This window comes from Onychomys torridus, chromosome 10 (assembly GCF_903995425.1).
Source record: "Onychomys torridus chromosome 10, mOncTor1.1, whole genome shotgun sequence".
Taxonomy (NCBI): domain Eukaryota; kingdom Metazoa; phylum Chordata; class Mammalia; order Rodentia; family Cricetidae; genus Onychomys; species Onychomys torridus.
In genome coordinates, this window is record NC_050452.1 from 45814263 (window position 1) to 45831257 (window position 16995).

General features: G+C 47.7%; 1 protein-coding gene across 5 annotated transcripts in view; it reads right to left on the minus strand.

Annotated features, from left to right (window-relative positions):
• Positions 1 to 204: 204 nt before the first annotated feature.
• Positions 205 to 16995, minus strand: part of Tbc1d1 (TBC1 domain family member 1) — a 204012-nt gene continuing 187221 nt past the window's right edge. For all 5 annotated transcript variants that reach the window (XM_036200570.1, XM_036200567.1, XM_036200568.1 and 2 more), the window contains 3 exons: positions 14104 to 14273; positions 6120 to 6293; positions 205 to 1892 (listed from right to left, as the gene is read on the minus strand). In XM_036200570.1, coding sequence (XP_036056463.1) covers positions 1692 to 1892; positions 6120 to 6293; positions 14104 to 14273 — 545 coding nt within the window. In that variant the 3' untranslated portion in view covers positions 205 to 1691. The remainder of the gene's footprint in view (positions 1893 to 6119; positions 6294 to 14103; positions 14274 to 16995) is intronic.

The following is a 16995-nucleotide window of genomic DNA, read 5'->3' on the forward strand; positions in this document are numbered from 1 at the left end:
AAGCCAGTTTCATGGATGCTAACATTCATATCCCTGTGGAAAGGTGTCCCAACATCATGACTGCTTGGGAACTGATACTGGAGGCGGAACTAATGTCTCAAAAATGACTTTGCTAACGGCGAGGTGACATGCACACTGCAGCCATCTTTACCCTAGCCACAAAGCCAAAAGTCAGAGTTTGAAAACAGACAGCATGAAGACACAGGTGTGAATTATCTGCTTTATTGCTTTCTTCTTTCTTACTGCAGAGTCAATGTTTTTGAACAGTAATAGTATGTCCAAAATTCAACGTTTTTTAAAACATTAAATAATAAAATACAATGTGGGAAAAAGCCCTCCACTGTGACCTCCTCTAACTACCCCTGGTGGAACCACCCGAAGAGAGGCAATGGGAAGGTTCATGTTGCTTTGTGGAGAGAACAACTCTTCTCTGACCCAAGAGCGGGAGGGAGTCTGAAGTACCAGTTGCCAGTTGGTGTCCCTATGAAATAGCCAGGAGATCCCAAATGACCCCAAGGATGGTGGTCCCCCTTCCCTCCCAGGCTGCAAAAAGACTTCTGTGGAACAGGAGGGCCAATCGGTAGAGCACGAGGCAGGACCAACCATTCCAATACTCAGGAGGCCTCCCGGGCCGCTGGCTCTTCCCTAAGCCTTTTGTTTGTATGCTTTAAAAAAAAGCGTGTTGCACACATGGGTGATGCTCTCCACAGGACCAGCTGGAAGCAGGGTGACTGTGAGTGGCACTCTGCCTGAAGGCACAGGGTCATCCCAAGGGAGGAGTCACCGTGTTTTGAGTGCTTTTCAAAACACACACCCTACCTCGGAAAAACTGTCAGCTGCCATACATCTGACTGCAATTTCAGCCACGCTCCTTTGCAAAGTTTCAGAATCTCAGGAGCCCAAGCTTGACCTCTTGATGGGTTCCATGAGGAATCGGCTTCCCAAGGGGTCAAGACTCAAAGGAGGACATGGCTGTGGTACATCATTCGACAGATAAAAATAAATAAGTGACCCTATAGTGTGGATATGAACAGTCACAAATAAATATCTCAGACCCCTTAGCTGCAGGGCACACACTAGCAAGAAGAGGGAATCCAAAAACTGTGATTTCCTTATGAAACACGTATCTACCAAGACTTGAAAGGATGGGCAAAAACATAGTAAAACTGTGTAAAAGACAGGCTTCTTCAGTACCAGCGGGAGTGCTTGTGGAGTCAATTTAAATAACCTCCTTCCACTCCTTCCCCACGGTCACCTCAGGTTTCCCTGAGATTGGACAAAGGCCCCCCGCACCTCACGGTGTCACCAAGGGCATGGTCACAGGGAACTTTCCTTGCAGACTGACAAGGATCACACTTTAGCCTGAGGAATTATTTCAAGCTCTTCCTGCTTCTGAGACACGGGTGCCATGAATACTCTCTTCAGACAACGTGCCTCTGAAGGAGGAGCAAACACAAGGTACATTTATTCACGTCCGTGCCGTCTAAAGCTACACCAACCAGGACTGGAAAGGGAAGGGATCAGAACCGAAAACAAGAACTCTGGGACTTCTGCCCCCCAACTCCAAGTCTGAGCTCGAAAGCACCTGCGGGCTTGCGATCCAGTCTCCTTCCTGGGGAGTCCTCTCTTCTCTGCCTCTCTGGGTTAAGGCCTGGACAGTGGTAGTGGTGTGCAGTCTCTCCGGGGAGCTGTCAGTCACCTGTAGGTTCAGGCTGGGTACAGTCCGGCTCCTGAGTGCTGGGCTGGGCACTTTGCTTTCGCAGGTCCTCCACCATCTGCAGCAGGGCAGAGCGCTCCAGCTCCAGGGTCAGTGCAGCCTGCTTCAGCTTGCTCTCGCTGGTTAGAAGCTTCTCCACCGTGGCTTCAAGGCTTTGGATCCTAGCATTTGCCACCTGGGGAATGGGAGGAGAAGAGAGAATGTACTTGCCTGTGATTACACAAGAGCGGTTGCTGTGAAGGCCACCACTCAGCCTTGGGGGACTTTGGAGGAGGGTCTTGGCAGAAGCAAGCCTACTGATGATCAGTTCTGGTCACACAAGAACTATCCCAGCTTCTGCTGCAGGCAGGCTGGCCCCTGACAAACACCGTGACATTCTCCTAAATCTTCTTCCCCGGTGTGTCCCTTCTGGGGTCCAGGGATTGAGAAAGCAGCATCAGAGAACAGAGGGAACTGGACCCCCAATCTCTATCCTGGGAGAAGGTGACGGATGGCTCATGTATACACAGGATGCTGTGACAGACCCGATGGGCACACAGCATGGCCTATTCCACTAACTATGTGTCTATCTACGCGTACAAACTGATTTCACATTCACAAATGGTCAAGGGGCTTCTATGTGACAGGCCACCTGTATTAGGGACAACTCTCTAACCTCAAATCTGTTTTTCTTATTTTTCAAGTAGTAGTAAGACATTACAGGACACTAGGCATTTCCCATGGGACACAGAATGCCAGAAACAGCATTCTACTGAGAGGTTTTTCTGTACTGTTGCTTCTGGCCACCATCAACCTTGGTGAAGAACAAGCGCTTGGTCTCTCTTGGGGACAGAACATTGTCTTAGGCCACATCCTTAGCGCCCAGCATGTACCAGGCCAGGGGAATACTTCATCAGCCCTATCTCCTATCTCCAATCCACTAGGGCAGGCATCCCAGGGGTGATGACCTGAGGGGCCCTCTGAGAGTACCGAAGTGATTCCAACATCGCAGCTCATACTCCAGGCCTTTTTGGCCTGCTCCTCAGTGCCCAGCTGTATTTACGGCACTCTGGGCAATAAGGGGTGGCCTACCTTTTTAGTCAGACAGCCCCTTTAGGTGTGTTCCATTTATTTTAGCTAGGGAAAATAGTACATCTATTTCCCCACTTCATTTTCAAAACTGGCAAAATTGTTTTTCGAACAAGACAACCCTCGTGCTAGACAGAAAACCCAACTGTGACTCTGAGTCTAGCCCCTGTTGTATTGCTAGACTCCTGAAAACCAAAGGGGGAAAGGCTGGAAGGCACAGCTCATCAGGCTCAGAGACGGGGTGGGAATGCCTGGTGCGTGTCCTCAAGAGGTACCCTCGCATCTCTGGCCTGTCTCTGTTCTGAGGGCTATGTAGCTCACTCAGGGAGTGCTACCCAGTGTGTATAGTCATTTTCCTGTGGCTTAGTAGTGAACCAATTTACATGATGTTCACCAACGGCACAGATGGCAGGTTTCCTCAGTAGACTAGAGAAAGCATGTCTGGGTTCTCTCAAGATCTGGTCCCCGAAGGCCCTTCAGCTGGGGGCTACTTGTAGTAGCTGATTATTGGGAAATGATCCTGGGCCTTTCTACTTGCCACCACCCTGCACACAGAATCATCTTACGTACTGCTAGTGAACGGCAGGTTCAAGAGTTTCAGCTCTCGTTTCCAGACAACTCTTTGAGTTTGAGTCAACCTATTTTTACTGCATGTGTTTATTTTCAATGCATAAACTGTGTGCTAACCTATGAACATTCAAGTTTAATAGACAAAGAAAATTTTAGAAATATCACAAGTACTTCATAAAAAAAACAAACCTGTAATAGCATTTCAAATTTTGGAAAAATAATATTTCTAGTCTGTTAATTTAGATGACATACATACATTAGTCTAAATTTGCCATTTATAGTTTGAGAATCTATTAACTGTCAGAAATAAGTTCTGGCACTAATCTGTGATCACTATTCCTTTAATATATTTACACATATGTGAATAACTTGTGCCCCTTACAAAAGTTAAAAATACCTTTGAACTTCAAATTCTGGCAGAAGGCACGGACTTCATAGACACTAAACTAACCTATAAATGTTTATTTACTAAAGGTACTTGGATGAAGAGAAAGAAATAGGGTAATACTGAAAACTAGCACACGTTATTTGTAATTTACCTCACAGCAACAGTTACTACTGCTGTACGATCTTTCACATTCTTTTTTTTTTCACAGAACACACCACACAGTCTGTTTAGTAATTTGTTTTTCTACTTAATGCATCATGAACACAGCTCAACACACTAAAAAACAATGGATGCATGTTCTGTATTGTGAATTATAGCACAATCCAACAGATCTGTGAGCAGTGTGCTGTGACCATGTTCTCTACCATCCCCCTTCTCTGCTTGCATGCATCCTAAGTAATTCAGGGCCCATGTCACTCATCTGAGACTCTGTTCGACATTGCTTAAGCCTGCAGAAAAGACAGTACATGCTCACAGTAAGGGAGGACAGTATAATTTCCACTGTTGTCTTTGCAACCTAAATTTTAGGGGCCATAATTGTTAATGTGTATTAAGAGTCCATGCTAATGGGTTTCACAGTGACATTTCCACACAAACATACATTGTGCTTTGGTCATGTCCACCTTCCCAACTGTTCCTCTTCCCAACTACTCCCATCTTCCCCTGTCTCCCCGGGGAAATATATACTTTGAGATCATATTGAAAACCTTCTTATATAAACAGCACAAGATACATATGAGATAGATATGTAACTTCCAGAGAGGATCATGGGAAAATGACCTCTAAACCAGCACAGGGCCCTAACTATACAACACCATAATCCCTCGCCTGCGTTTCTGAGAAGAGCAGTGTCCGACTCAGCTTGTGCCCAGCCCAGCCCAGGTTCAGTAACCCCAGTAGACTAGCAAGACCTGCAACCCTGCAGCCAACTCTCCTAGAACCCCTTAGTCCAGAGAGGAGGGGAGACACCTGTGACCACGAGTTACCATGGATGCTTTCTCTTCAGTATGCGGTTTCTCAGCAGTGTTTACACCTCCCTCTCCTTAGACAGAAGCAGTGCTTTCAAAAAACGAATCTAGTACATACTTCTACTTGTTGTAAGCCGAACGCTTCAAAATGCAAAGGTGAGCTCACTGGGAGGTGCTCCTTTCAAGATCCATGTCAGGGGTCCACTGCTGACTTGCAGCCACTGGAACTGACCAAGTGCACGGTGTGCCTTTGTGGGACCAAGCAGGCTCTTTGTCCCCTATGACTTCCCTTCAGGTGACGGCTGAGACTTCCAGGGGAGAGTGTACATGGGCATATTTTCAGTAAGGACACACTAAGCAGTTGGCTTAAGGTGTGCCTGGAGGTTAGGATGGGTGAGGAAAACATTTGCTTTTGTGTGCTATATATAGTAAGGATCTACTAGTCTCCTGCAGCAGAGCCTGCTGGGAGGAAGGTGTTTGAGGCAGGGCCTCTCAAATGCCCACCTTTCTTACATCATGGATAAACTCATGTCTGCAAGGTGGTAGCTCCCTATGGAGAAAAATCAGAACTGGATAAGGATGGAGAGCATATTCTATGGAGCCCAGATTCCATGAACAACCTAGTTTAAAAACATCCCTCCTTACAATAATTTCTGAACACTTAACACATTCTCTCATTTATACTATTAGCAAGGAGAACACTGGGCTACTTAGTGCCGCTGACTGACAGAGGAGCCACACTCTGCCGTGAGGTCTTTGCTCTGCTCCCATCACACTGATGAGGGACAGGCCTGGCGGCCATGTGCATGAGCCTCGCTGGGTCCTGAATGCCAAGGACCTCTGGACTGTGTCCCAAAGCTCATTCCCTCACCTTTCTGCATGTACTATTTATACTGTGGCTCTTCTGTGTCCTCACCTGCATTTACCCACTTAAGATGGAAGGTTCTAGAAGAGAGAACTGTATTCTCAATAAACAAACCAGACTTATAAGTAACTAGTGTATGTTCTGGTTTATTGTGCTAGATAGACTTCTATGTGTCCCCGTCCCCCCCCCTTTAATATCTCTCCAAGGACCTGGCTTGTTTCACCCCCAGGCAATGAAAGCCCAAGACTGTCTCATCACTACTCAAGGCACAATTGCTGGCATTCAGCATCCGGTCTGGTCTCCTGTAAGTATAGAAAAAGCCGCTCAGAAAGCTCCAGGGCTGTCTGACCTTAGCAAGGACAGTCTGTCTGCTCCGTAATAAAAGGGCCAATTCTCCTGGGACACCTCTGATCGCAACTACAAATGGCGCAGGATGGGAAAGGTCCTCCAGGCATGGGAAAGGCCAGGCTGCCGTTGCCTTTGGTGAGTTAATGAGCTACTATACGTGGAGGCTTGGGAAGCTGCTCGGCAAACATGCTCTACCTGCAGTTGTTCCAGGAGATCAAGGTTCTGTTTGCGCAAGCTGCTGTTGGTTTTCTCCAGTTTGTCCATTCTTTGGTTGTTACTGAGAGGAGAGGAATCAATAAGTTCTTCTTGGAGCACGTGGTACTCAACCTCATAGGCCTGCAGCTGTTTGGCAATGTCCATCTCAAACACCTGTCAGATATGGAAAGGTCATCAGGCTCCGAAACTCAGACAAGCTTCCCACCCGCACAGGGACCTGTTCACACGCTCATGCCAATGTGCACCTATCATCCATCCAGGCTCGGCATCATGATTGGTAATACACATAAAAGACAAGAAAATTCAGCTCTGAGAAGGTCATGATTTTACATGGGAGAGATAATAACAAACATCTAGAGATAATTCCAAAGGATAAAATAAGTACAGGTTCTGACACTCTTTTTCTAAAAGGCCAAAAAAAAAAAAAAAAAAAAGTTTTAAAAGACTTTCAAGGGGCTAGAGGGACGGCTCAGCAGTTCAAAGCACTGGCTGCTCTTCTAGAGGGCTCAGTCTGATTTTCAGCATCCACATGGTGACTCATAGCCATAACTCCATTTCAAGGGATCTGATGCCCTCTTCTGGCCTCCAGAGGTGCCAGGTGCGCGCGTGCGCACACACACACAATACCCATACATATAAGTAAACAAACAAAACAAAAACCAAACCCCAACAAGACTTTCAACATTTTAGTTTTTGAAAGTTGCATGTTTTCTCTGCAAGTTCTATTAAATACACTGACTATTGGTTAAAATCATGTCCTGTTTGCACAGCCACCAAGTCCAAGTTCAGCTACGATCTAGCTGGGTTTTCCGAGTTGCAAGAACAATGAAGTAACGGAGCTGTTAGCGAGAAAGTCCTCTTGACACAGATCTGCAGAAATGAGCCAACCCCAATTGTCGCTCACATGGATGAGTGAACACAAAACAATGCCTGAGCTGTCCCTTCCCACACCAGTAATAGTGGTCAGTGACAGAGCCACACGTGCGAAACAAGCCCACGTACAGACGTGACTCCTCAAGGGGCAGTGTCTGCACTTGGCGATGAGGAAGTGACAGGGCTGCAGTGAGGTCGGAAGACAGACGTGGGGCTGTGCAGTGCAACCCCTGCTCTGTGGGGAAGGTAACCCTGCAGGTTGAAGCCACTCGGCACAGGACCGTATTAGTGACTTTTCTTGTTGCTGTGACAAAATGCTCAGCCAGCGTAACGAAGAACGGAAGGTTATTTTGGCTCTGTTCAAGAATGCTATGCCCACCACGGTGGCAGGGGCATGATGGGGCTGGTCAGAGTGCACCCACGGTCAGGAAGCAGAGGGAGACGGATGCTCAGCTCACTACCTCCTTCTCCTCAGCTTGGACCCCAGCTCTGGGATGGGGCTGCCCACATGTAGGCTAAGTCTTCTCCCCTTAATTAAACGAATCTGGACACTCTGTCAGGCAAGTCCTGAGGTTTGTCCCGAAGCTAATTCTCTCATCAAGCTGACAGGGAGTAGTAACTCTCACAGCCCTTGAAATGGATCTGGCAGCTACAACCTTCTAGAACAAGACTGTTAGTCCAGAACACTCTTCAGCGGGTGAGCTCAAGGCTTTTGAAGGGTGGAAGCATTTCCTAGTTAATGAAACAACACCCCTCAAAGCCTTAGAAAGCCAGCCTTCCGAGGGTCTCCTACAAGCACTGAGGCTGTCTTCCAAAGCCCTGTCACTTTCTCCCCATGCCCAACTGTCTTATTTTTCTCTTTGAGATGAAAATTTCAGCTTCCTAGTTTTCAGGTTAACTCACTGATTAATACTAAATAGATTCAAAAGTCATTCTGTCGTGACTAAGTCACATGCTATCAGCATCTACCTGGTTTTCCTTTTGCCCCCGAGAGTTACCGTAAATTCAGTGGGGACTACCATCCTATTTCACATCCCTGGTGACTGGCCCGGGCTATGACTGGCAACTCTCCTGGCCTCAGTTCCTGACCTCCTACATGGGGCAGTAGCACGGACTTCCCAGCGCTGAGCTAGGAACCGAGAGACAGTTCACAAAAGTTCCCAGCGTATGCCTGGAGAACTTTCATCTTAGCTGGAGTCTGTTTTCACACTTGTCAGAAACCTTCGGATTTTAACCTCACGTCTCAGCAGAACTACAATGGACGTGCATCGTGAGCAGTGTGAGCAGGACAAGAACCACCGTGAGACCAGAGCCTGCTATGGCACTCGTGTGTAATTACTAATCAGGGCTGAGCGGCACACATGCCACTTTCAGAGCTCATTTTCTGTCCTGGGAACCTTAGCAACAAAGCCTTTTCTGCCTGTTGATGATGTGTTAAGGCTGAGGCTGACTACAGGCTCTGTGCCCTTCTGGGCCTCCATCACTTCCTAATAAATATCCCGGGTCCTCACTTGGTTTCACTGCAGCAGCATCTGGCTGGTCAGCACGTAGTCCGTGACTGCAGCTGAATCCTAGGAACGGTCCAGAACCACAGCAACCTGCCTGGGGTGCGAGAGCCCTGCTCCCTCCCTGAGTAGCATGTATGACTCTTGGGCCAATGCCTTGGGCAAGGGACTGAGGAATAAAGGGATGTCAGGGAGGGCCTTTTATTTTTACATACCTAGAAAGCACAAGAGACCGACTGATAGTACCAGTTCCTAGAAAAAAAGGAAAAAAACGAAAGCAGGAAGGCCTGATTCCATAGTGGAATCTCAGAGAAGCCCAATCAATGAGCTGAAAATTGTGTGCCAATTGGAAAAATCAACACGCGTTGGGAGAGGACTCGCTTCTTGGACAAACATAGCTCCCCCCTCACCGAGCCCTCTATAACCCATTCCCTGAGCACGCTCACTCCACGAAGCTGCAAGACCAGCCAGCCCTGGGTATTCTCGGATGTCACTTGATCTTTGAACAGCAGGGACCTCGTGCCTGCCTCTGGGTTTCTCCAAGGTTTTCAGGAAAGCTCCAGAATTTTAGTGCTGAAAAGAGCGGTTTCTTCTGATTGTTAAAGCAGGAGTTATTCCTTACGTCCAGTGTTTTGTCAAATGGACCCACCATCGGTTTTGTTACCAAAGCCATAAAGCCCCAATGCAGGAAGCAGGGAAGGAAGAGCTCCCAGTGCAGCTTCCACCAGCTACACATCCTTTCGTCTTTACTGTCACAAGCGCGCTTCTGTGACCGTAAACAGAACCAACATCAAGGATCCTATCCCAGTCACCTTTTTCACTCAGTTGTATGTTCTACGGGCTTTCTCATGCGGTGCCGTGTTCCCCATAACCACCAAAATAAATGGCTTCATGGTTCTTTACCAACTCAGCATACCACAAACATATCAGCCCATTTATTAAATGTTGGACATCTTGATACTTCCATTTTTTTTTTTTGTTATTACATATGACAACTCTAAGAAAATTTCCCTATATACAGGGCTTTCCTGGTGTTCTGGACCAGTTCCTAAGGATGCATTGTAATAGTTGGGGTTATGGTACAAAAGGGTCTGAATGTTTTACTGGCATGTGGTGTCTATTGTCAAACCACTTCCCATGTAGGAACAATCAAGGTAGAGTGCCACTAGCATGTACTGATGTGCCAGATGCTGCATGCCCTTGGCACTGCAGACTGGTATTAAAGAGTCAGTTTGTTAATCTAGCAGGCGAGGCATTATACGCTATGCAGAAATTTAAATCACGCATGAAGCTAAATATTTCCCCAGATATGTGTCTGCTGGATGGCGCTCCTTGTATGTTTATGTTCTTGGCTCATTTGCTATTCAAGTCTCGGTGTTTCTCTTTGCGGTCTCTGAACATGGTGTAATGCAGGCACTGACTGGTGGCTTGCAGAACTAGCGACATTCTTTCAGCTTTCCTAACATCTAGACCCTTCCAGTCTGTTGGTCTCAGTGGCTATTAGGGCAGGACTGTGGGGCAGGCTGCCTGGGTATCTGCAACAAGAGGGCATACTGTCTATAGTCAATTTCAAAACGATAATAAAGCTAACTAAAAGTCAATCTGATTGTAATTATCACAACATGTGGCAGTGGTGAGACACTTGTCCCCAAGGCACGACACCCTCTTGGTGAGGCACTACTGACTGTCCTTTTACAAACGACTCATTTCGATCAGTGCAGCGGCTCATGCAGGGGCACAGGGGCCATCCTGCTGCAATAGCCTTCTCTGAACACAGGGACTCTGTCAAGATTGGATTCTGCCCCACAAGGTCAGGTACAACCGGGAACTTCTTCAGTAACGCTGCAGGCAGTCTTGTGGATCTCGTAAACCTGCGGATTCCTGAGTCAGCAGGGCTGGGGTGGGGCCCAAGATTCCACTTCTAACAAGTCCTCACAGGACCTGACGGCGGGTCTGGGGCAGCCCTGCTAAGACTAACCCAGGCTGCAGAGGCTGCAGGCCTGCCTCTCAAAGCAGCCCTCTGACACTTCCTGCTGTGCACTGAATCAAGGCTTCAGAGTCACGGAGTGCTCACTGGAGTACAACTGTTCACTCTGGCCCCACAACACTCTTTAGTACTGACAATTCCCAGAGGGCCCCTTTCTGGGTCAGAAGGCGCTTATGGCCTCCTGCATTGTCAACTGTGGAGAGCACAAGGCCACACTGAGGAAGGCAAGTGGCTCCGGAGACCCTAGCTCTTCTGTTGCGGACAGTCAACCTTGGAGATGCCTCTGGTGCTGCTCCCAGCAAGTCCCAACTAAGCCAGGGCTCTGGAACCCTGTACCCAGACACTCATCCGGGAGTCCGCTGGGTCCCAGCTGTGTCCCAGCTGCTCGAGTAGTCCACAAAGGACATCTAACGAAACTGGGTTATACCGTCAGAGAGGGCTGCCCCCCCACTACGCCTCTCCTTACACAGGCTACATGCTCTGTCATATCCAATAACTGCGTCCGTCACGTCCACGGTGAGGACTTCCCAGGTTTGAAGCCAGGAGTGCCTCGGGCCACTGGGTGATCTGTTGCACACCTCACACTTGCTCTCCGGTCTCTGTTCAAGACTTAAATGCTCTCTCAAGGGGAAGGGGCAGCAGGCCTGAGTTCTCAGAGGTCAGGTTCCATGCTGAAACACGAGCAAGGAGAGCAGGAAGCTAGCTGCCTACACTCTTACCCGTCTTCTATCTCGAAGGAAAACTGGGTTCCAGATGTCAAGTCCACCCAGCCCACACCCTCACTACCTCACCACCACGCTGACCACATCTGGCACTGGAATTAACTACTCTCTGTTCTTCTCTCGTGCCTCTGGCATGTGGCTCAGCCAACTACTGCCTGCCTTTCCAATGATCTGTTGTAACGTGGCTACGTCATCCCTTTACCTGCTGCAAAGGCAGAGCTGGATAACCGCAGCAGAGGCCTTCTGAGCCTCTTAGAAGCTGAAACATCTCTTATCTGACCTCCACACAAAATGCTGGCCACCCAGAATCATCTCATTCTTCTAGGCCCAGATGGACAAAACTATGTGAGCTCCAACACTCAATACCCAGCACCCCGAGGTCTCCCCCACTTAGTCCTGCCATTGCATATGGGGTGCTGTGCCTGCCTAATCTCATTGAAACTGGAAACTGGAATGCCATGACCTAGATCTGCTAAGGAGTCTGGGTAAGTACTGCATGTTAAGTTCAGAGCAGTTGCCCGAACCAACTCAGGTACATGGATACAGACTGTTGTCTTTCTGTGTGGAGACGTCCTAAGTTTCTAATATTGAAAGGGTACCTGATGTGTACCAGAGTGTTTGGTACTCCCAGTGAGTACAGTTCTTCACAGAAGGGGGCGGCAGGGGGGGGGGGAAGACAAACAAACATTATTTCCCCTTTCCCTGAGGCTGTACACTCAGGAGGTGGACCAATGACATGCCTTGGGAGAAGGCTAATGTCAGCACTCACAGGACGCAGACTCAATCTAGGTAGCCAAGACTCTGAGTTTACCTCAGAGGCTGTGAGACATTAAGTATATTCAACAAAAACTCTAAGAGGAGGAGATTAGTGAAAACCTCAGAAATGAAGAGAATCAAGAGTTAATCCTGTACTAAGATGCCAATAAAATCTTGAGAGATGTGGTGTGGGCAGCTGCTGAAGCACTCTGAGATGAGATGCATCCCAAACCTCACCTCTCCCCTCGGCAGGCAGCGGAGTGAGGGTAGGCCGGCTAATCAGCCACTCTGTCCTCAGGAATGTGTGTCCTGACTGCATGAGGCCATGTGTAGATTCGGATTCCTTAGGACTCAGCCAGCCACTGCGGTCCACACTGAGTAACCATGCCAGGCAGGTGAGAACTGGAGCCAACCAGTTAGCCAGAGGTAAGTAAGTGCACAGTGGACAAGAACTCCTCACCATCGGCATGTGCAGTGTGCAGAGATGCAAGGTCACGAGCGGCAGGAAGCCCTCTCCCTTGCCAGATCTGCACTTATTAACCCCTAAGGTAGAGGAAGAGTGGGTGAGAATCACAGAGACTGCATCTGACTACAATTCACTGGACCTTGCTGAGCTATCTAGCGAATGATCAGAAATCCTTATGTAAGTATTTACTTTAAAAAAAAAAAAAGCTTTATTTCACCATCTGTGTTTAAGTGACTTATCTAGATTTTTATCTACAGAACATGTTCTAAGCTTAGGAGAGCTAACTGCTGACTCTGCAGTGTGATCCAATGATGAAACCCCTTCCAGTACATTCTGTGTGATGCTTTATTTTGCTTGTTAATGCGACTGGATTGAAAGATGCTAGGTGATGAGTACAGCCCAGCTCTGGGTGCGTCTGTGCAGGCATTTCTGGAGATGACTGGTGTGTGGCAGAACCACCTGGGGAGGAAGACTTGCCCATGTGAGCAGTACCATCCAAGAGGTCAACTCCGTCACACAAATGCAAGAAGAAGGAAGCCTTTAATCCTAGCAGCTGTCATGACGTCATGAGGCCTGGTCTACATAAGTCAACTCCAAGGCAGCCAGGGCTATACAGTGAGACCCTATCGAAGAGGGGTAGGGGTAGGGGGTGGGGGAGAAGAAGCTGGCCAGCAAGCCAAGTTCCATTGCTCCTGGGCGAGTGTGGCTTCTGCTGGTACCACCCACTACAGACACCAGACTCTAGCTCCTTCCGCCGTCGGCTGTGACTAGGCCTGCATCATTGCTTTCCAGGAGACTTCAGGCTTTGGGAACTGAAGAGCTAGTAGATTCTCTGGCTCCAAGGTACAAAGATGGCAATTAAACCACCTAGGCTCCAATCATGTAAGGCAATGTAATAGCCCCTTCCTAATTATGACATAGTCTATTGGTTCTGTTCCTGTAGAGAAGTCTCATCAACACACTCAGCCACACAGACTCCGGACACGTCTAGCGGTGACCCTCCCGCCCCAAGTATCTCAGTCCTGCCTCATCAGCAGTCACTACCGGAAAAGTCTCGGTTCTATAGAACGGATACTGGCTTCTACATCTAGCCCAAACCATTCCTGATCTGCTCTAGCTGTAATTCTCAGCTAATTCTACTCAAAACGTTCACCTTTTCAGAGTAATGGTTCTCTTGCATATGGAAGCTAGAGATGCCAAAACCTTCCAACAGTAACAATAGAAGAGCAAAAGAATGACGTAGAGCAGATTCATGAAATCAACCTCCTAATGATTACAGGAAGTCATTTTCTGAACATTTCAATTACTGCCACTGAGAGGAAAAATCAAAGCATTCATTTTCACAAAATCTGGTACCTTACAGACGTATGCATTTCAGAAGGACAAACGGCGAGAAGCCTCCTACATGACATGATCAACTGATAACTTGCCCTTGTTAGCACACTTGGCTCCTGCTGCCTTTTGCCATTAACACACACAACATACACACCCAGTCATCCGTTTCGTCTTTAGATGCACATCTGTGATGTGCTCTCCACATGCCAGACACTGGGCAAGATGCTACCTGGAACACAAAGTGGTCAGAACCAGCTCCTCTCAGAAAGGGACACTCCAGACCCCAGCAGGCATCCGGAAGGCCTGGAGCAGTCCTTACCTGATTGATGGTCTTCTCCATCTGCACTAAGCCCAGGTTAGGGAGTGTGTTCTTTATGAAGTCCACGATGGTTTCCAGATTCTCGTGCTGCAGAATCAAGGGCTTATGGCTTCCCAAAAGACTTAAAGCCACTTTAAATATGACCTCTGATCCCTGAAGAAAGATCATATCTAAGAAGACACAGAAATGCAGAGTTAAGTCCTGGCCAGTTCCTGATGAAATAACATTCTCTTTTCTCTTCCTCATAGCACAGAGTAGAAGGGTCAGAAATTTAAGTCCAAGTTACAAATTTTGTTTCTTTTTAAAGAGACATTTCAGACAGAGTTGTCAAGGCAATACTGCAAATGATGATAATTAAAAACAACAGATAAATAAAAACTTAAATTTTGTCACAGGTTCAGATAAAATTTTTTCTACTCTGAAAAAACAATTAAATTCAAAAGAACGTCAAAAGTTGAGAAAAGTTTTATTAGTTTATGATTTTTTCCATGAATGCTCTAGATTTTAAAGGAGATACCAAAATATGTTTAAAACTACAGCTTTTATTTATTTGTATGTGTGTGTGCATGCGTGTGGAGTGTGCACGTCTATCCACCCATGTGCACTCATAGAGGGCAGAAAAGGGTATCAAGTGTCCTCCTCCTCTACTCCCTACATATTCCTTTAAGGAAGGGTCTCTTGCCGACCCCAAGGCTCGCGTCTCCCTGTCTAGGCTGGTGAGGGATCCTCCTGTCTCAGCTAGGGTTACAAGCATGTATGGAATACCCAGCTGCTTACTCTGGGCCTCAGGACTGTGTGACAAGTGTAACCATTGAGCCATCTCTCCAGCCACTGAAAGACGTTTTCAATTAGCAAAGCCAAAGGACTCTTGAAGACAAGAAATTATATTTTGACATAAAAAGATGGATTCAAAAGATGCTTGAAGCTTCTAACAGGCCTACAAAATTTCAAAAGCACACCGAACTTCATCCTAATAATGAGCCAAGAGCCATTCTTCTGTCTGAGGAGTTTCAAGTTGGGGGAGGCTACCTCTCCAGTTCTTGCTGTGTTTCCTCACCATGGCTGGCAAGCCACAGCAATTCCTATACTGAATTTATACAGAAGGACGAGGCCGGCAAGCGGAAAAGACAACAGGCTGAGCCGCTGTCCCCCTTACTGGGTGACTTGACTCAGGCAAGTTTGACCTAGTGACTGGAATAAAGTTTAAAAAAAAAATAAGACAAAAGTGAAAAGGAAAGTATAAATACACCCAACTGGGCCAACCAATCTCAGTCTCTCCTTCTCTGATACCCCCACCCCACCCCTGGCTGCAACACCACGGTGGAAACAGTGAAGAAATGGCAACTGGCCAAACACAGAAATCAAGGCAAACCAAAGCATCCTAGAGAGAGTCCCCGAGATGCCGCTCCACGTGGGTCAGAATGACAGCACGTGAAAGCTGTTCACAAACTGGAACACAAGGGCTGGACACCGCTGCACAGGTGGGAAACTGAGGCACAGGAGGAAGATGACTGGATTGTATGCCTATTCAGCAGGCTAGCTCTCAAGAGGCTTTAAGGCGTTTACCAAGTCACTGGCCACGGGCATGGAGTTGCTGGCAACTGGGATGGCCTGTGCCGGGAAACGAAGACACCACGCCTGCTCAGGGCTTGGGGTGGCCAACGGTGGGATGACCTGCTTCCTTCTTAGGGCTGGTTGGTGAGGCTCAGACACTAACTTCAAGATCTGAGTGGCTTAGAGGACGGATATCCATACCAAGGCAATGCCAGTGGAGAGCCCTGTGACACACCCACCTGTAAGTCTCACCACTGCAGAGAATGAGAAGATGGAGAATCAGTGCTACAAGATTTATTTTTATTCGTGTGTGTGTGTGTGTGTGTGTGTGTGTGTGTGTGTGCGCGCGCCAGAAGAGGGTGTCAGATTCACTGGAGCCGAGTTACAGGTGTCTGTGAGCTGCCTGACGTGGGTGCTGGGAACTGAACTTGGGTCCTCTGAAGAACAGGAAGTTCTCTTCACTGCTGAGCCATCTCTCCAGCTCTTACAGAATATATTTAAAGAAAAAGTTTTGTAAAACCAAACAAAATGATAAAGTTCTATGTACTCTGAAAAACTTTAAACCTGATTTTTAAGATTGTAAAAAAATGTCTACTATTTCTGTTTTGTTCATCTTCCCATCCTTACACATCTGCATTCAGGAATTAAAAACAACAGTAACTGCCCTTGGAAAGGCCCTGCAGGCAAACTGACGGCTGTGTGGGTGGGGAGGTCTTGCGGTGACCCAGCTCTGGCCCAGCTGCCCATTTCCCTCTTCCCTTTCTTCTCTGCATTTTCAAGGCATTCAGAAACAGGCAGGAAGTAGAGGGCACCTTAAGTTCAGCTGACCCCACTACGCTGCATATTCTTTGCTGAGTGCAATACAAACAACTACTTTCCCTTGGAAGACATTCCCACAGCCCTGGGCTCCATCACACCTGGGACCTCTCTTTACAATCCCATGATCTGCAAGTGCAATTTCCCTTGGTGACCTCATTCAAAATCTCTTCCAGCCACATGACTCTGTCCAGGGCAACCCCACCCTCCCCTGAACTTTCTTCTAGGAGGCTGCAATCCTGTGGTCATGCAGGCTTTACCGTCCTATCACAAATGTGACAATCACTGTTCAGGCAGATTTTACAAAAACACACTGTGTTATACTGCTTGTGGAGCTGATGGGTCCCTGGCCACAGGACAACTCTCATCTCTTACTCTATTTTCATCCTAAGGCTTCTGGGCCTTGTGTCAAGCCCTCAGCTTTATGCTCTCCACTTTATCTCCTCAGCAGGCCATTCTAGAGGACACAGGAGCCTGCTTCTGTAGCTGCTTCCTCCAGCAGGCCAGCTTCCATGTTTCCCA